The sequence below is a fragment of the Solenopsis invicta genome, chromosome 2 (genome assembly GCF_016802725.1).
Source record: "Solenopsis invicta isolate M01_SB chromosome 2, UNIL_Sinv_3.0, whole genome shotgun sequence".
Taxonomy (NCBI): Eukaryota; Metazoa; Arthropoda; class Insecta; order Hymenoptera; family Formicidae; genus Solenopsis; species Solenopsis invicta.
This window is the reverse complement of record NC_052665.1, coordinates 24,211,527-24,232,935: the sequence shown is the minus strand read 5'-3', so window position 1 is coordinate 24,232,935 and position 21,409 is coordinate 24,211,527. Positions and strand designations below refer to the sequence as shown.

At 35.0% G+C, this 21,409-nt stretch overlaps 1 protein-coding gene across 10 annotated transcripts in view; it reads left to right on the top strand.

Annotated features, from left to right (window-relative positions):
- The window catches only part of LOC105201598 (UPF0518 protein CPIJ015043), a 133,179-nt gene that overhangs the window by 85,617 nt on the left and 26,153 nt on the right, over nt 1–21,409 (top strand). For all 10 annotated transcript variants that reach the window (XM_039446109.1, XM_039446108.1, XM_039446112.1 and 7 more), the window contains one exon: nt 2,160–3,437. In XM_039446109.1, coding sequence (XP_039302043.1) covers nt 2,160–3,437 — 1,278 coding nt within the window. The remainder of the gene's footprint in view (nt 1–2,159; nt 3,438–21,409) is intronic.

Below are 21,409 nucleotides of genomic sequence, written 5' to 3'. Positions count from 1 at the left end.
GGCTCAGATGCACTTTCTTCTCAGGACATTCCGATAATTTGTGTCCAGAAGCTTTGCATGTATAACAGCATACTTTTGGCTGGTTTTCAGACTTCACCTCACCGTTAACCGGCCTATTTCTACGTTTTCTGGGACGCCTCTTGTTGTTACCGCCACCACGTTTTGTTGTGAGAGCATTAGCGGTTTCAATAATATTTATTTGACGCCGAACTTCGCTTTTCTCTAAGATTACCTTCAAGGTGTCAAGCGTGGAAAGCTCACGCGACTCTGAAATTATCATAACTGGTAGGCAGACTGTATAACAACATTATAGACAATAAGTCACCGTTAATTTCAACCTCCATGGCGGCTAATTTATCAATCACTTCAAAGAAATACCCCATATGGGCCCTTACATCACTTCCTTCCTATAGACACTGCAGCATAAGCTGCTTCAGTAGTGCAGCTTTTCTGGCGGGGCCTTTGGACACGTATATTGATTCCGGCTTAAGTCATACCTGGCGGGCAGTTTCACCCTCGTATCTGCTGGAGCGCCGACGGCTGAATTGATAAAATAAGATTAGATCTTGCCTTTTTATCATTTCTTTTAAAAACCGCACAAGCCGCTTTTGCTGCATTAACGACGACTGAGTCACCTGTCGCAGAAGGGGGAAATGTAATTTCTTTGCTCACGTATTCCCACAGGTTGTTCTTTGTGAGTAAAGCTTTGGCCTGTATCTTCCACGTGTAATGGTTCTCCTTCGTTCAAAACTCAATACGCGTTGTCATACTAACACTCGTTGCCATTTTTTCTGCCCTGATTGTCTATAGAGATTACATTGAAAAAGTCTTTGATCCACGTTCACACGACGAGAGCGCGTGGAATGGCTAACCTCAAAATGAACGCGTAGAAAATATATCACTCAGTTAACGCGCGTTCGGGGCTCATAACCTGTTGATTATTAAGTTGAGCAAAAATATAACTTTTATTTTGATAATAATACAGCGATAAATTTCTTAATTATATTTGAGATTAAGCGGATAACTAATAAGTGCGTGGAATGTATTATACGGAACATAACGATATACACAGAGAAGAAGAAAGTGATTGCAAGATGGATGATCTTGGATCAATATATCGTCGCGCGAGATTTATCGATTCATCGATCGTGACGAGTAGTCGTAACGGTGATGCACGCGCATATAACGTGAGAATACGGCATTGTACCCGGGAACTGTGAATTGAAAGTTACTCCAACAATAGCGTACATTTTTAATCTCAGTTTTTACGCGATTTTGAAAACGATGTTAAATGACCGATATTTATCTATGGAAGATCAAATATATCTAATTTTGACAGAAGTATTGCTTTAACTACAAGTCGACATTGTGTAACGCTGTGTCATACAGTGTATAACTGTGTTTTGTTACTGGAAAGCATCACAATTTATTTTAAATTTAATAGATCTAAAAAAAATTTATATAGTTAAATTGTCATAATTTGTTTAATTTTCAATTAATTTTTCCGTTATTTCACTTAATATTAAGTCTTCTAGGTTACGTACGTTTTTTTTTATTTTTAATAGTGTGCGCTGCTGCACGTATGTTCTAATCACGTTAAAATTTTGGTATGAATACAAAATTATAAAATTGATTTGTATTTTAATTCAAAAAACTTTATTACGAAAATTGTTATTATAGCATTTTCAAAAATAACTTTACAACTGACTAATCACTCATGCTTAAAAGCATTACAAGACTTATTTAAAATTACTTATAAGCATTATGAATCAGAAAATGTATATGTATACGTACAAAAATATTTATTTATAAAATCTTAATTGTTTATTTTTACAATGTGTTTAAAATACTACTATCATTACAACGACATATTTCTATATTTAAACATTGCGTTGTAATATGCGAGATTGCAGTGTTGTATTATAACTGCAAAATTTCTATGCTGTATGGGTATGTAATAGAAGCTATATAGCACAGAGTACAATGTAACATTTCATACAACAACATTACAACATTTTAGTGCAACAGTTTTTTGCAACATAATATTTTAACGACTTTGCAAAAAATGTTAGAACATTACTGTAACATTATTCTGTGCCGTATAGGTATGTTTCTAAATATAAACTTGTTTTTAACTTTTTTTTTACTTTTTCATTTAGTTGTGCATAGTTACTCTGGCATTATTCGAAACTCTGGTCAATTTAAACTGCGAGGATGTTATGTTGGAATTGTGTTTGGGCGCATTAAATCCGTGTTCGCACGTAATGTTGTCTCAACGTAGTCGACTGAGAGATATAGATCCTTTTGGACGTGCAGCAGAGAAATTTTTATCCCTGACACCAAGTTGTTGTGCTGTATTCATGTCACTAGACTCGCAAACAAATTCTTTACCCAGCACTGCATCGTCTACGTGCGATAGACACGGATGTATTACGTCCGATTTTGTAAAATCGCTACCGGCCTCGATAAACTATGGCACTAGATTATCAGATAGCTTATACGGAAATTATCACGCATATCTTTGCGATGCCAGACAAAAGATCAAAGCCTGCCGTATTGCGTGCTCCAATTGGTCTTGCCAGTATGATGGTAATTTACGTCGAAATAGCAATATTAGTACCATGACTATGTTGATAAACGAAAATATTGTATCCGCTCAATTGCAAAAAAAAGCAGAAGAATCTAGAACATTGGAAATGTTTAAGAATGTAATGAAATCATGTGAAAATGATGACAATACACCGCTGGACAATGTACTATTTAATATTCAATCTTTGTTAGAGGGCAAAGATTTAAAGAGCAATGAACATAATGTAAAAAATGAATTGAACACCGACATTACACTGTCTCTCGATGAACAGGCACAATTGGATGCCGACATCGCGGAGTTGTTAAACGAAAGTATCGGAGTGACAGAACTAGATACGCAAGAAACTTGTTTAGACAAAAAGGAATCCGATAAATACATGGATGATTCGACCACGGCTATGAATTCGCTTATGTCTCAAGGTGAGAGCAGCGGCTACGAGAGCTTCGCTTTTAAAAGTTCGCCAGAATCAACGCCGGATAACGAGATTAGCGAGGATCGAATGAGTGAAGAACACAAAGAAATGCACATTGTAATTAAAAAAGAAATCGACGATATTTCTGTTACGGAATCAAATCTTCCGATAATTGAAATGGTGGAAACGTCGTTGAGTAAATCGAATAAGGATACTTTATATCGACAAGATGTATTCAACGGACAGCCAAATGTCGGCATATTTTTAGATGTGGTTTTACGGAAATTGGACTGTATGACGAGTAATAACTTGTATGTCAATTTGCGTCTCACGGGCCTCATTAGTAGATTGGCAATGTACCCGCAGCCTTTGTTGCAGTCATTTCTGTTGAATCATTCTCTCGTATTTCAACCTAGCATCAGATCTTTGTTTCAGGTAAATATTTAATAATTGAATTGTTATTACATTTATGATTGAAATTCTGAGCAATATGTTGCAAAGTATTGAATTAATTATTTTTTAAATACTTTTTTCAAAATAAGTAAAATAAACAATAATTGATTTATTAAAAAAATCAAAAACAATACAAGCAGCTAATGTGCAATGCATTTGTAAAAAGATATAATTGTTTGTAACATATTTATTATTATATTATTTTTGATATTATTTTATTGTAATATTTTTTATATAATATATATTTATAATATTTTCTATGTTTGAATTATATTAAAACAAGCTTTAATCTTTATTTAGTTGCTTTCCAACCAAAATATAAATTGGAAAACCATAACCATAAGGAAATCACCAAGATTTAAAACTAATCTTTTTATCATATAATTAAAATCTAGAGAAAGCAGCGAATAGTCATAGCAGGATTTTAGTTCTTTTATTAACATTATTGCCATAATACGGATGTCATAATATAATATTAATAATAATAATATTATAATAATAAGTTATTAATTTAATATTATTATTTATTCAATTTAAGAATTGTCTTTCAAGAATAACAGTGCGCAGAAGAATCAGGAAATGTATGTAAAACATCATAAAAGAAATAGTATTAAAATATTATTTTTTGAAATATTAATATTATGCTAAATATTATAATATTTAGCATAATATTAATTTAACATAATATATTGCTAACAAGTATCTATGTATTATGGCAATGATACTACTAAGATCCCACTTTGAAATGCTGTAAAAAGAAATATTTAAAATTAGGAAAATTTTTTGGTATAATATCAATCATCATAAAACTTGACACAAACATAGTAAGGTAGCCAAGCCGAATAAGGCCCACTTAACTTATTTTATTTTTTATAAATTCTATTTACAAAGATATTGAAATAAACTAAATGAGAATAAAATGTTTATTTCAACCACTTGCCAAAATAAAATTATCTTCTATATAAAACATTTTTAAGTAAACAAAAAAGAAATGTTTTTAAACTTTGACATTGGGCCCTATTAAATTCTTGTGCTTTTAATAAGGCCCGAATTAAAAATAAATTGAAAATAATAAAGGAATTAAGTATTATTTTCCAACTCACTGTTAAAATGATTATTAATCACAAATACGAAATCCTTTAAGATCTATTTTACTAGTAAAACATCACAATTATTTTTAATTTTGTCTATAATTAATATTTTAACTTGTTACGTCCGCCGGTTCGTGAACTGGCGTCGTAATGGTTTTAATGTCGGCCGCTGTCACCAGTCGTCATGATTATGGGTGATATGCTTGTTCTCATGACGACGATTATTTTATTGTTTAGTTTAAAAAAGGAGTTTTTTTTTTCTTTTATGATTGTCTGATTTTAAAGTAGCATTTTTGGCGTGGGAGAGAGTGAGTGGTACAGGAGGTGTAAAAGAGAAAGTGCTAGAACTTATTTTAATTTTCAATTTTTTATTAATTATAAATCTATGTTGGTTCTGATATATAATTTTTGCCTTAGCACTAACGTTCGTGTTACAAAAAGAAATTCACGGGATAATTGCGAAAGAAGGAAAAGAAACTTTGTTAGAAAAATAAAAAAGGAATAAAAAAGAGGCTGAACTACGGCTCCTCCGTGTGTTTAGAAAGAAAAGAGAGAGAGAGAGAGAGTGTGTGTGTGTGCTTGCGAGTGTAAGAGCACTTGTAATAAATTATAGGGACCAGACGCAATTTGAATTTTTTTCTAGAAAAACAAAAATAGTGTTAAACAATATTAAGAAAAAAAAAAACAGAACTATAAGGCAAGACCTTTTTATGTAGAAGTTTCCATCGAAAACCAGAGATGCTCTAACCCTGCCTCTATTTTAAAGGAATTAGCATTTTGAGAGGAGTGCGAGTTTATAGGATCGAGGCTGTGGAGGCGCTATTTGAGCGGAGGCTCAGAAGCGCGCATTCGTGTCTTGTTTTTAGGATGGAATTTTTTTCTATCTTGAACAGGGCTTAAGGAGGCGCTATTTGAACGGCGGTTTATTCAGCGCACAACCTGGCCGTTGTATACTACATCGGTGTTGAAAGGGGTTTTGCGGAAGAGTGGAGACGAGGGGAGAGGCATCTCGGAAATCCTCGATGAAAGTTTGTAATGTGCCGTTTTTCTTTGCGCGGATCAGCTCGCCGGAGCGGTGCGAGAGAAAAGGCTCGAGCGGGAAGAGAGGAAAGAAGTCGGGCTCGTAAATGATTACGCGGCGGTGTATGATGTATAATATATGTACATTTATTACTTATATCTACGGAATAGAGAGTTTACAGTTATGTGGTACGCGCGGACGGACAAAGAAAACGAACTTGAAACGGTGCGTGGACGGACGGATCTCAAAACGCGGCTGTTTACACGGTTATGTACAAACCTCCGCGAGGTGTCGCCAGGTGACGGGACGCGGATGACGTCTCGACGCGGGCGTGATTTTTCCGCGGCTATTGTCGTGCGGTGGGCGGAGCTCCGCGGCGCGGTGTAGCGGTGCGCGAATTTGCCGAGCGACCGTTCGGCCGCGTGCGTGCCGAGAGCGATGGCGGTCAGGATGCCGCGAAACGCGTCGAGCGAAACCCCGTAACGGCGATTCCGTTGGTCTGCGTTCCGCGGAGGAGCGGAGATGTCCGCTGCTTGGGAGCTGGTCGGGAGTCTGTCCCTCGCCAAGAACCTTGACGAGAGTTGGACGCTCGGGCTCGCGAGGATGCGGAGGAGGAAGGAGCGGTGCGAAAATGCGAAGTATCTTTGCCGTGGCCAAGAATCTTCGACCACTTTTACTTCCCGAGATGTCAGGCGCAGCGGATCAGATGATGATGCTGGCTGACAGAAAAAAGGCCACTTTACCGGAGCACGCGGCCCTATATATACCCGGCGACTCCGTTTGCCTCTGTCATTTTCGGCGCTTGACGACGGAGTCGCCGGAGTGGGACAAACGCGCGCTTCCTCGTGTGCGCGTGCGCGCCGACTTGGCGTGCGCGATGGCTCGACACGGTTTTTGCCGCGTGTAGCTCGTGGTATCTTTATAATTGGGTGCCCGAGGCACCCCTGGTTATAGCCCGGCGGCTCTTTCTCCGGCTGTTGGTGACCGAGGACGATGCACATTATTTCTCGGGGGTGTGCATCGTTACAAGTTATTTATTAATTATTGACCCACCCGTTATCTTGTCAGCGATCTGCAGTTTGGGAGGCTGCCTTGGGTTATGCACTCACCGATATAAGTGATCTGATTTCCGATTTTGCGTATTTATACCGTTTGGTTGTAGACGAGGGGTACCAGGGAGGAGAGGTTCCCGATTTCTGTTAGATTTCCAATATAAGTAAGCCCTTTAACGATCACGCGCCTTCCGCGTGTCGTGCGGCTCGCGAGTTAAGGGGGAATCGCGTATGAGATCAAGAATTAATTTCGATACTTTAAAATTCAATATAAAATATAATTTTTAAAAGATTTTTAAATTACGCAGAACTGTAGTACTGATTTTTCTGAGTTGTTACATAGCGAAAGAATTAGAATTTTTCAACGCGAACTATTTTTTTTATTGATCGTGAATTTTCAGAAGACCCTAGCGGTTCTAATTTTTATGGGATTTTAATATAGTGCGAACAGAGCATAAGCTGAGAGCGAGTGTAATAGATTTTTAGATTGAAAGTTATTACATAAGTTTATTAATGCTACTAGTTTTAATTGTCCCGTGAAGATAGACAGAATTATCATACGAGAGTCGCGAGAAGCGCGCGCCCGCGCGCACCGGTGCCGCGACGAAATTTATTCCGACATCCTTTAAATATTTATGTAGGTTACAATTCTTGAGTCATCTTAATTTTGATTTGACAGAATGGTAGTGGCGATTTTTCCGAATCATTACGTCACCGAAAAGTTTGAATTTTAATATTACTTCTGGGTGAAACCGATTTTTATACTTTGGACGTCTATAACGCTCTCAGTTTTCTCGTTTTTTTTTAATCCCACGTGCACAGTAGGATAGTGGAGCAGGCGCTCTACAAGAGTGCGTATTGAAGTTTGCAATTTTATTATTTTTACTATGAAGAAGTTTTTCTTTGTGCCTGAATAAATTTTAAGACTCGCCGCGCGCGTGCTCTTGGTGACACAGGCGAGAGCCGCGAGGCACGGGGAGACCGCGCGCGAGTTGTGGATCGTAAGTGGCACGAAAAGCAAGCTTTCCTGTAAAACTGTAATAAAGCAAGTTGTACTCATCACAGAGAAGTCTACAAGATTATTTGTTCAAATCAACGGCTTCACTTTAGTCAAAGACAATTATTTACATGGTCCTTTGAGCCGGATCCCGGAAAATAAAGCCGGGAGGAAGAAATCAACGAAACGTGCCGGGCGCAAAAATGAGAAAAGCCTTGTGAAGAGACAAGCTTTGAAGTTTTTGTGCAAATCGCACAGGGCGGATACGCAGCAGTGGCCAAGATATCAAGGAAGAGAGCTAGAAGGCACGGATAGTGTTTCTAGCATTATTACAATGAAAGAGAAGCTGTCTCCAAGCAGGCAAGTCCACCATTCCAAGCGGATGAGTCCATTATTTGCAGGAGGAAGTCCGCCATCTTGAGCGTGAGTTCAGCATTCACAAACGAGGCGACGAGCCCTCGTGCAAGAAGAAACCAGCTCGGAAAACAAGGCGGCGAGTCCTCGTACGGGAGGTTATTGGTTTTACCTGGCATAAAGCGATGAGCATTATCCATAACAAAATACGTATTTGACGGCGAGAGCATACATTTGTAGCAACGTACACACGTACGTGACGACGAGTGCGCATACACACGTAGCGCCGCGCACACGCATGCGTGACGGCGAGTGCACATACAAGCGTGGCGGCAAAGCTCTACACACGCAGCAGCTAGCGCATACACCAGGAACAGCGAGTACTTTGTACATAGCAACGAGCATACACGTGGCGGCGAAGCTCTACATACGTGACAGCAAGTCCTTCACACACGAGGCGGAGCCTTACTACAAGGGAGACGAGTTTCTTTTCTACAAACGAGGCGGCGAGTCTTCGTAAATAGCAAGTAGTCGAAGTTAGTCAAGTAAGCGAGCAAATAGTCACGAAAGAAGTAAGATACATAACCTCTTCCAAGTTAAGCACACGCGAATGCAAGTTTGTAAATTTTTTAATATTAATTGATTGCGATAAAATATTTCCGCGATATTCGGTGATACTAGCGTTATTACAATTTTAGAAATTAAAGTTACTCTTAAAGTTACGCACAAAATTAAAGATAAAAATGGCCAAACGCGCTGACATACAAAGATTAAAGGTAAAAAAAAGAATAGCGAAGGCTGGGTTCACGGGCACTGAAAATTTTATAAAATCGATGCAGCCTGATACAGTAGATATAGATGAATTAAGAATAAAATTGGATAACAGAGTTACGAAAATCAATACAAGAATGCGTAATAGAGTTAGCAATTTATGATATAGATGCAACTGATGAACAAGTTGATGAGCAAATAGCAAGTTATGAAGAAAAATATATAGGTTTAAAATTAATGGGTGAGAAAGTGATAAAGGCGCGCGAGAAACCAGCTGCAGCGCTGCAGCACCAGATAGCAATCATCTCGAGCAAGTGATGGCGGGACCATCTCCGTTTGCATATAATACGAGAAATAGAACACAAGAAACGCATGTTAGATTGCCAAAAGTTGAGTTTCCTAACTTTAGCGGAGCTTACGAAGAATGGCATTCGTTTCTTGGTATTTTTGATTCACTGATTCATTCAAATGACTCGTTAAATAATATCCAAAAATTTCATTACTTAAAATCAGCTCTAAAGGGTGAAGCCGCGGAGATCGTAGAGTCCTTAGAAATTACGGATGCTAACTACCACGACGCTTGGTCGAGATTAAAAAATAGATAAGATAATAAAAGAATTGCGGTTCAAAACCATATCAAAGCTATTTTTGAATTGTCTGTAACGCAAAGAGAAAACTCTCATACGTTACGAAACATATTAGATAGTACTTTAAAACACACTCGAGCTTTAGCAGCATTAAAACGTCCAATAAACGAATGGGATGACCTGTTAATATATATAATAGGAAGTAGGTTAGGCTATCTTACAATCAAGGAATGGGAAAACAGCTTAGAAAGTAAACAAATGCCAAAATTCAAGGAGTTTATAGATTTTTTAACTAAAAGATGCGAAACCCTAGAAGCAGTAGCGAGAAGAAGCCCAGCCATAGAATTTAATAATAAAATGCGTCAAAATTCCGGAAAGGTGACGACGGTTCACGCGGCAATAACAGGCGTTAAATGCGCTCATTGCAAAGGAGACCACCAGATTTACCAATGTAAGGTATTTAAAGAGTAGCGGATCGTTTAAGCAAGATCAAGTCATTAAGGTTACGTTTAAATTGCTTAAAGAGTAAACATACGGTAAAGGATTATATAGCCAGTATTTGCAAAAAATGTACAAAGAAGCATAGCATTTGCTTGACGACGATCGTTACTCTACAAAGGATGACAAATAGGAAACGGTTAAATTGAATTGGGAAGAAGAGACTAATAAAAAGGACAATACAATATGCATGCATACTTAATCGACAAAATTAACAAATGCTACTCAGATAATATTATCTACAGCCATCGTATTAGTTAAAGATAATAAAGGAGAATATATAGAAGGAAAGGCTTTATTGGATAGCGGGTCACAATCCAACTTTTTCACGGAAGAATTTGTTAAGAAATTAGGGCTAAAAGCTAAAAATGATCTAATTAAAGTAAATGGTATAAATAAACAGGTGTTGCATGCCTTGAAATCAGTGAATTTGCATGTCACTTCTCGTTTTGGAACGTTCAGTATGGACATGTCATATATAATATTGCCCAACATAATAGAAAATTTACCTATAACCAAGTTAAGGATAGCAGACTGGGATATTCCAAAAAATATTAAATTGGCCGATCCACAGATCTATCGCTCAAGTAAAATAGACATATTATTAGGAACAGAAAAATTCTGGGAGTTACTGTGTATAGAACAAATCAAATTAGGAAAAAACAAGCCGATTGTTCAAAAAACTCTGCTAGGATGGGTAGTTTCAGGGACTATTGACGTAAGTAATTCAAATAAAAATGGTCAAACTAGCTGTAATTTGAGTACTATGGAAAACTTAAATGAAACGGTCAAAAATTCTGGGAGATAGAGGGTTTTCAAAATGATAAGAAACTTACCCCTGAAGAGAAATATTGCGAGGAATTATTTAATTCTAGTTATAAACGGCAGGCAGATGGCAGATTTATTGTTAAATTACCCCCCCAAGAAAAGTGCTGCCTTTATTGAATGACTCAAAAGAAATAGCATTAAAGCGTTTTTTATCACTAGAGCGAAGACTCAGTAAACAGCCTGCATTTAAAGAAGAATACATTGCGTTTATGAAAGAATATCAACAATTAGGACATATGACACGGGTAGATACAAATAAAGAAAACAAGTTTAGAATTTTCCTTTCGCATCACGCGGTAATAAAAGAAACTAGCACAACGACCAAAACTAGAGTGGTTTTTGATGCTTCTAGTCAATCTTCTCAAGGCCGATCACTAAATGATGCTGTGTATAAAGGTCTTGTATTACAATTAGATTTATTCTCTTTAATCATTTAATTCAGATGTTTCAAATACGTGTTATGTGCTGACATTGAAAACATGTACAGACAAATATTAATAAGCGATGAACAAAAAGCACTGCATAGCATTCTTTGGCGTGAGGATCCAAAAGAAGAAATACAAGAATTTGAGTTGAATACTGTAACTTATGGCACTAAATCAGCTTCTTTTCTAGCAGTTAGATGCTTAATGCCATTAGCAGCACTTGAAACTGACAATTTTCCGAAAGCGGCGGAAGTCATTTGCAACCATTTTTATATGGATCTACTAACAGGGGGTAATACCGAAACAGAAATTATAAAATTAAAACAGGATTTAACTAAATTATTAGCTAAAGGAGGTTTTAGATTGCACAAATGGAAAACCAACTGTCATAAGTTACGAAAATAATCAGTCAGTAATAGACAGCACAGATAGTAATAAAGGTTGCATAGATATTGTGAAAGAGAAAGAATTAAAATTACTTGGCGTAATATGGAATCCGCATTATGACACGTTTCACTACGAAATAGCACAAGGGGATTACGAGCCTCGGGTAGCGAGTGGTACTGTCGCAGGTGTGCAAGTTATTTGATCCGTTAGGTCTGGTAGGGCTCGTGGTGACATCTGCCAAGATATAGATGCAGGAATTATGGAGTTTAAGAATTAACTGGGATGAATCAATACCCATGCACTTATACAAAGGTTGGTATCAAATAAGATCACAACTAACTTTGCTAAACGAATTACGAATACCGAGAGTTAATCGTTTCCGAAGAGTTTCCAAAAAAATGAGTCAGTAATACAATTGCACGGTTTTTGTGACGCAAGTCAGAAAGCATATGGCGCCTGTGTTTACATTCGCGAAAGAGATAAACAAGGAAATATTAAGGTTTTATTTGATTTGCTTTAAATCATGTGTAGCGCCAATGAAAGTCTTGTCATTACCAAGGTTAGAACTGTGTGGGGCCGTCCTATTGGTAAATCTGATGAGTCGAGTACTAAGCAGTCTAAATTTTGAATTAGAACAAAGATTTTACTGGACAGATTCAAAAATAGTACTCGCATGGATAGGCTCTTTCTCACGAAGATGGCATGTGTTTGTCGCGAATTGCGTTAGCGAGATACACAGCAATTTTCAGTTGCCTTCTCTGTGGAAACATGTGGGGTCCAAGGATAATCGTGCTGATCTCATATCAAGAGGTACACAACCCCAGAACAATTAATAAACTGTGACATTTGGTGGAATGGACCATACTGGTTGAAGCAAGAAGTTGAAACTTGGCCGCGGGAAGGTGAAGAGTTGTCGTTAAAAGACATTTCTGAAGAAAGGAAAATCGATTGTAGCAGCGGCTACTAATTGCGAAACAATCATAGAATATAAGCGATTTTCTTCTTTTTACAAATTTTTAAGAGTAAGCGCGTACGTTTTGAGATTTATTTATAATACTACAAATAATAAGAAAAACCGATTAAAAGGCGCGATAAATGCTATAGATATCAAAGAGGCAAAATTAACAATCGTCAAATTAGTGCAAGCGGAAGAGTTCAAAGAAGACATAAAAAGATTAAAAACGGATAATAAACTGCGACGAAGTTCAAGACTAATATCGCTCATACCTTTCCTCGATGACAAAGGAATACTAAGGGTTGGTGGCAGATTGAAGCATGCTACTATACCAGAAGAGGTTAAACATTCTGCTATACTCCCCTCTAGTCATCATGTTACCAGACTGTTGATAGTGCATTATCATGAAAAGCTATTTCACGCGGGAGTGCAAACCACTTTTAAATCGATAAGAGAGGAATTCTGGCCAATCTTAGCGAGAAGCAGCGTTAAGGAAGTTATACATAAATGTGTTCAATGTCGAAAGGCGAACCCAAAGGCTAGCTGGCAGTTAATGGGACAACTGCCGGATGTCCGAGTCAATGCTGCCAGACCGTTTTATAACACAGGAGTAGACTACTGCGGACTTTTTTATGTAAGAGATCGTATCCGTCGTAATAGTAAGAAAAACAAATCTTGTGTGTCGATCTTCGTGTGCATGGCAGTTAATGCCGTACATATCGAACTGGTAGAGGACTTAACAACGGACTCATTTATTGCGGCTTTAAAGCGATTTGTGGCAAGAAGAGGTAAAGTAAAAAATATATATTCTGACAACGGGACAAACTTTGTTGGAGCGGATCGAATATTACAAGAGACACTGAAAAACAAGGAATTCAGGAAAGAGATCCAATATTTTGCAACCAAAGAAATGATAAGTTGGCATTTTATACCGGCCAGGTCTCCACACTATGGAGGCCTTTGGGAATCAGCAGTGCGTTTACTAAAGCTATGTTTGAGACGCACCATAGGCGAATCATGTCTGACTGTTTTTGAAATGACGACTGTATTGGTACAAATTGAAGCAGTTCTAAAGTCCAGGCCATTAACTCTGTTGTCAGAGGACCCAAATGATCTGCATGCATTAACATCAGGTCATTTTTTAATTGGGGAAAATTTGACTTAAGAGATGTTCCAGAAAATTGATTAAGCAGATGGCAACATGTGGAGCAACTTAAGCAGCGATTTTGGTACAGATGGCAAAGAGAATATTTAAATACATGTCAACAGAGAACCAAGTGAAACTCTAAAACCAAGGAGTCGTTCAAGGTTGGTCAGTTGGTTATGCTGAAAGAAGGTGAAAATAAGTCATTAAAATGGACGTTAACGAGGATCGTGCAAATACACCCGGGTTCAGACAATTTAGTGAGAGCAGTCACCTTAAAAACCGAACGTGAAATTTGTGAAAGATCTGTCGTTAACATTGCCCCACTATGCGACTAAACGGTGTAATGTCATACATTATATTAGTTATGTAAGAGTTTATAGCTTATTTGTTTCAATTTTTTGCGTTTTAATTTAGAATAGATAGCGATCTCATAAATGATAGATTTATATTGAAAAATTTTATGTTGAAAATAAAAAAAACGATTTTATTTGTCAAGGGGGGCGGCGTGTTCTGATTGGATGTTGACTATAGTTCGTTTAGTGAGATAAATGTTCCTAGCGAGCGTGGCACTGTTAGTGTAACTTAGGGTACTAGATTCTGGATGGTTTATGACCGAACTCTCTCTCTCTCTTCGTCTTGCTACGATCGTAAGTGGCACGAAAAGCAAGCTCTCCTGTAAAACTGTAATAGAGCAAGTTGTACTCAACACAGAGAAGTCTACAAGATTATTTGTCCAAATCAACGGCTTCACTTAGTCAAAGACAATTATTTACAACTTCAAATTAGTAAAAAAATTAACTAGTAAAATACAATATATACTTAATACTTAAAATTGAACTTAATTGTTACATTTACTTAATACTTAAAATTAAATTTAATTGTTATATTTATTTAATACTTAAAGATACTAAAATTAGTAAAATTTTTATTTATTACTTGAAAATGATAATTTGATTTTTCCTATTAAAACGTTGACAGATCGATTGCAAAAATCATTTTTCACATGTATATTAAAGCAGGCACATTTGTATAAAAATCCACAAAGTCGAATCTTCTTCTGAGTAGGCACAATCTAATGCCATGTAAATACGAAAGCATAAATCTACTGCTTCAAGCAATGATTCAATTTTATATAATATTTCATTAACAGCAATATATGTAGCTTCTATTGCTAATAACTGTCTGATAAATATTGCTATTGGTTGAAAAGTTAATCTTGCGGTTCTTAATTTTTCTTTTCTTTTTTCTATACAAGGTATTATATCTGCTGCTGTCTAAAAACAAATAATTGTATTTATTTTAACACAATAAAGAAAATAAAACACATTATTATTTCTATGTAAAAAAGGCATATAAAGTCGATTTCTCAAATATATCAAAATTTATTTTTATTTTTATTTATTTTTATCTTTTTTCTGCGATATTGATTGAATCTCTTGTTATGCTTCGTGAGCAGTTCATCACGGAGTTAGGGATATTACACACAAAATGCGTAGTAAAACAAAAGCATCTTATGTAAATTATAATGTGATAACTTTATGCTAAATAATTATTAGTCTAAATTGTTTTATATTATGTACATACATGCAGCTATGTCATGTTCTATGTATTTTACGTGTGATGGCCCTAAGCCCTAAGCAATGGTAATTTGTGGAAGGTTATTGTAATTTAAAAAGCTAAATACAGCGTGCGATAATTGTTGAATAAAGATCTATCAATCTGTGATGTCTACTTTATAAAATAAATGCTTTTAAATACTTGGACATGTAAGAAAAATGAATCTCGTCGCTTTTGAACGGACAATTTATGACGTATTTCATTATTTGTTGTACTTCTATTTCTTTTTCGTGAGCCCTCAATTAAATAAGGCAATAAATACAGCAAAAATGTATCTTTGTTATCTATAAAATAGAATAATGTAGAAAATAAAAACAAATTTATTTATTGATCAACACTAATTTTTTATTTATATTTACGTTGTAGTAAAGATGGAAGTAGATGGATATATGCTTTATCAGAAACACTTTTAATAGAATTACATTGTTCCAATCTTTCAATTAGAATACCTCGGATAATAGCCCAACGATAATAATGTATCATTTTTTGGATAGAACTGATCAAAATCTTTTTTAACTATAAAGAAAATTTGTTATCATTATTGATAAATTGATTTTTTTTTATTAACTTACCAATGTAGCACCTAGACTAATTTTTAAACATGGAAAGGATTTATAATAATCGTGAATTTCATATTTTTCCTTTAATAACTGTTGGCGTCCTTTGAATGGTAACTCGCAATAATGAATAACAGTTTCTTCCGGATTCAAATGATTTTTTAACCACTGTAATTTTACATTGATAGATTAGGCAGAAAATGATAAAAATTATGGTCCCAGTAGGATTAATCCCTTTTTTGTTAACACTTGTATAAGGTGAATAAAAGGTGTAAGGATTTTCTCCCTTAAATAATTGTGTAATTAATTTTGCTAATTTCTCAAATCGTTCACATTTAATTCTAAAAACAAGAATGAATTAGGAAAAATTGATAATAAAATATTAGATGTTATAAAAATATAAAGAGGAGTGCTAATGAGAGTGCTGCGCGGTTGATTTTGCGCGAAAGTAAATAGTAATTTATAGACTGAGAATTATTTAATCGATTGACATTATTCTTTGAACGTTTCGATTCTCTTTGGAGTCATCATCAGCAAAAAATTAAAAAAAAAAAATACATAAATCAAAAATTTGTAAGCGACCGTGTCTTCTTAACAAATTAGTACTTAAGCCGTCGCCGATCCCGTGTGGTTGTCACTACCGTTTTGCCGAGTCCGGAGTGAAAAATATTTCAACTTGATATGGGGGAGGAAGGTTTGATCACCCTATAATTGGTGTTGTGTAATAATAACTTTTAAGAGTTGTAGGTTTGAGTGACTCATCATTAAAAATCGACGACGACTCGCGAAGCCATGGATAAGGCGTTTTACACTAGTAATTATCGAACGGAATTAGGGAATGCCGCAGTCAGTACGAGATGTTTTCAATCGAGCGGTTCCCAATAGACTGGTCGTTAAGCGTAAATAAAGCAAGTCGGAGATACATAAATTCAATAGAGTATAGACAAGCAACTCAAAACAATAAGTGTAAGTCGTAGAGAATATAAACAAAAGTACGTTTGTTTACTTTACAAGCTGTAGAATTGGTGCTTAACTCAACATTTTTTTACCTTTGACAACAACTTTTATAAACAAAAATTCAGCACACCAATGGGGTCCCCCCTCTCCCCTGTAATAGCCGACTTAGTGATACAAGATTTGAAGACTAAGGCTCTGAAGAAAATCGGAATACGTTTACCGTTCTACTTCAGATATGTTGACTATATTGTGACAACTGTCCCGAAGAATTCAATTGATTTTACCCTATCGATCTTCAATTCATTTCACTCTCGTCTTCAATTCACAATGGAAATAGGGGGGGGAGAGTATCCATTTCTTAGATGTTACTATTAGCAAGGCGAACACACGTTTAGAATTTGACTGGTATCACAAGCCTACTTTTTCAGGTAGATACCTTAATTTTCTCTCGGCACACTCACTGACACAAAAAAGAGGGACAATTATGGGAATGGTTGACAGAGCATTCTTATTATCTAATCCTAAATTCCATAAAAAGAATTTTGAGCTTATCATTAATATACTATTACACAATGACTACTCTGTAAAGTTCATCTTTGAGACTATTAACAGCCGATTGAAATCACTGATTCTTAAACACACACACACACACACAAACAAACAAAGAGCACGAATGATTTCATTGTAGGAGAAAAAACACCTTGGTTTTTATTATCATATATTCTCAATATCTTTGAAAAATTTTTATCTATCACGAAAAATCTAAATGTAAAACCGGCCTTTTTTAGTTTTAACAAATTAAACAGGTTTATTAAAGGACAGAAGAATGCTCTCCCAACGAGCTCTATGAAAAATGTTGTATACAAAATCGCTTGTAAAGAATGCGATGCTTCATACGTAGGCCAGATAAGCAGGAAATTGAAAACAAGAATAACTAAACATCGCAACAACATTAATTGGAACACTAGGAATCCTTCCGTAATTACTGGACACCGTGTAGAACTTAATCATAAGTTCGATTGGGAGAACATCAAAATCCTTGACTCTGAACGTTTCCTTGGTAAACGATTAGTGTTCGAAATGTTGCACATTCAGATGCAAAAGAATGGCCTGAACTCACAATCGGACACCGAATATTTACATCATGCGTATCTTTCTCTGTTAGAGAAATTGCGATTTTATAGTAAGATCTTTTTACGCGTCCGTTCACTTAATTAATTATTTATGTATCTAATTTTATCTATGTATTTTTAAGATCCGACTCTCTAGTATTTTTAAGATCCGACTCTCTATTTTTTAAACATTTATGTATTAATTTATTTATTTAACAGACACATTTTCTTCACGGCGGAGTTACGTACTTTTGTTTATATCCTCTACGACTTACACTTATTGTTTTGAGTTGCTTGTCTATACCCTATTGAATTATGTATCTCCGACTTGCTTTATGTACGTTTAACGACCAGTCTATTGGGAACCGCTCGATTGAAAACATCTCGTACTGACTGCGGCATTCCCTAATTTCATTCGATAATTACTAGTGTAAAACGCCTTATCCAGCGGTTTCGCAAGTCGTCGATTTTTAATGGTGAGTCACTCAAACCTACAACTCTTAAAAGTTACTATTACACAACATCAATTATAGGGTGATCAAACCTTCCCCCATATCAAATTGAAATATTTTTTACTCCGGACTCGGCAAAACGGTAATGACAACCATACAGGATCGGCGATGGCTTGAGTACTGATTTGTTAAGAAGACACGGTCGCTTACGAATTTTTTATTTATGTATTTTTTTTTAAATTTTTTGCTGATGATGACTTCAAAGAGAGTCGAAACGTTCAAAGAATAATGTCAATCGATTAAATGATTCTCAGTCTATAAATGACTATTTATTTTCGCGCAAAATCAACCGCGCAGCACTCTCATTAGTCCTCCTCTTTATATTTTTATATTTTGGTTTGAGAGTCTTTATTATATTGTTAATATTAGATAATATTATAATAGTAATTAATAATTATTATACTATTTTATAAATAGAAATTATTTTATTGTAATAATGTGTATAAATCTTACGAAAAATTATCAAGATGATCAGGCCAATTTAGGCCAATAGTCACATTTTAAAAGGTTTGATCTTGCTCTTTTCGAATAACTAATTAACTTAGTAAGTTTCGTGTGTTTTTAGATAAATGTCCATTATCACAATAAGCTTTTAATATCAATTTTCCATCAGTAGTAGATGACAGCAATTTGTATATGGGCTTTAATAAAAAATTATACATTTGATTGCTAATACAGATTTATAAACAATAAAATACTCACATTTTCTGCTTGTTCTTTAAAAAATCCTTTTGGATTCTCTTTCTGCAATTAATATTTAATTTTTTCAGTTATTTTATATATTTTTTTTTTTCCATTAAAAACTTTTAACTTATTAAAATAAATGAGTTTAATTAAAAATTTTTAAATAAAATACTTAAAAAAGTAAAAATTAATTTTAATTATCTTGCTTCCAACAATTAATGCAAAATATGTTGTATATAGTAAATTATGTATAGTAAATTTTATATTAAATGGAAAAAGTGAATTTATTGTAATTTGTGTTTTAATGAGACTTAAATGTCAATTTATTGTGATCTTATTATTATTATATTCAGATCTTACCTCTTCTACATTATTATCCATATTTGCTGTGATAAAGAATGCATATAAAAAATACACTGCTCTTATTTTAAAACAAATTTTTTATAAATTTGATTGATATAATTATAATTAAATTTATTTAAATAATTTATTTTAAATATATAATATATATAAAATTATATAAAATTATTTAAATAATTTATTTAAATGATTTTAAACATGTTTATTATAAGTGTATTTTTTTATGGTATACTTTTACAGGATACAATAAGATAATAAGAACAATTGTCTTCTTTGGATTGTAAAATACCAATATGCTGACAAAATTTATAGCACAAGTTTTTTAGAAATTAAGTAGACTTAACTGTCTAGTTTCGGTTAACTCATATTTTTAATCTATTATATTTTATTCTATTATTTCGTTGAACAAAAAAGGTATTAAATTGCATACAATGAATAAAGTATTCATTGGATCAAATAGCATACAAATAGTCTAAAATTGAGAAGTAAAAGTGCTGTTCCATAAAATTATGGAAAATGGAATCTTGAAAAAGTAATAAATAAAAAGTAATAAATTTATACAATCAAAGCATTTATTTACAGTAAAAATTAATATCTGATGATCCTCTTCTAAAATTTTTTTTTTGTAACATTTACTACAGTTGCTATGCACTCTTGCTCAGATCTCTCGTTTGTCGCTCGCTCAGATTAAACAATTGAATTTATCCGAGCGGATCCGACCCTGCGTTGCGTTGCTCTGATAGAGCGTTTCGCATATACACGGAAACAACCGATAATTATCGAATACAACCAAAAAATTACCATGATGTATATTAAAATTTTTCTGAGCGACTAAGTGAGACTAAAAATACTGTGGTGTATATGGTAAAATTTATATAAAATATTGTATATATTTACCGATATTTACATCGCACCTATTCTATTAAAAGCGATAAAGATAAACTGATATATTTTTAAGTTATTAAAATTTACCCATCCATTTTAGTAAAAATTATCAAACATATTTTATATTTTATCATGTTACAATATAAAATATTTATGGTACATATTAATAAATCAAAGAAAATTATATAAAAATCTTTGAAATACATATTGTCCCACGATTACCATAATTTTCAGGGTAAATTCTTTAAGAAAATTCTTTCAGTGTGAGTTCTGCCTGACTTTTGCCAACATAATGTGAATTATATTAGGAGTATAAATAAGTTTCCGCCGTTTTTTATCAAAAATTAGGCATTTATTGTGAAAGAACGGTACTTAATGTTTTATTTGAAGTATTGTCCATCGTTAGCCACTACTTTTTCCCATCTTTCTGGCAGCATACGGATACCGCGTCGGAAGAATGCTTCATCTTTTGAAGCTATCCACAAATCGACCCAATTTTTTGTATCTTCATATGATGTGAAGTGTTGCTCAGACAGGCCATGCGCCATCGAAACAGGTAGTAATCAGAAGGAGCAATGTCGGGTGAATACGGCAGGTGGGGTAAAACTTCCCAATTGAGTGTTTCCAGGTAGGTTTTGACCGGCGCTGCAATATGTGGACGAGCATTATCATGCAGAAGAATAACTTTGTCGTGTCTGGAGTAGTAGTGGGCACGTTTTTCCTTGAGTACTCGGCTCAATCTCATCAATTGTGTTCGGTAGAGAGCCCCAGTAATGGTTTCATTCGGTTTGAGCAACTCATAGTACACGACACCAAGCTGATCCCACCAAATACACAACATCAGCTTTTTTCCATGAATGTTCGGCTTGACTGTCGATGTTGAAGCATGGCCAGGTGGTCCCCATGATTTCTTCTTCTTTAGGTTATCGTAGTGGATTCATTTTTTATCACCAGTGACTATACGATGCAAAAAACTTTTTCGTTTATGCCTGGCAAGCAGCATTTTACATATAAAAAATCGGCGTTCAACGTTTCTCGGCTTCAGTTCATATAGAACCCAGTTTCCTTGTTTTTGAATCATTCCCAATGATTTTAAGCGATGTGAAATTGCTGGTTGAGTCACTCCTAATGTAAGTGCAAGTGCTTCTTGCGTTTGG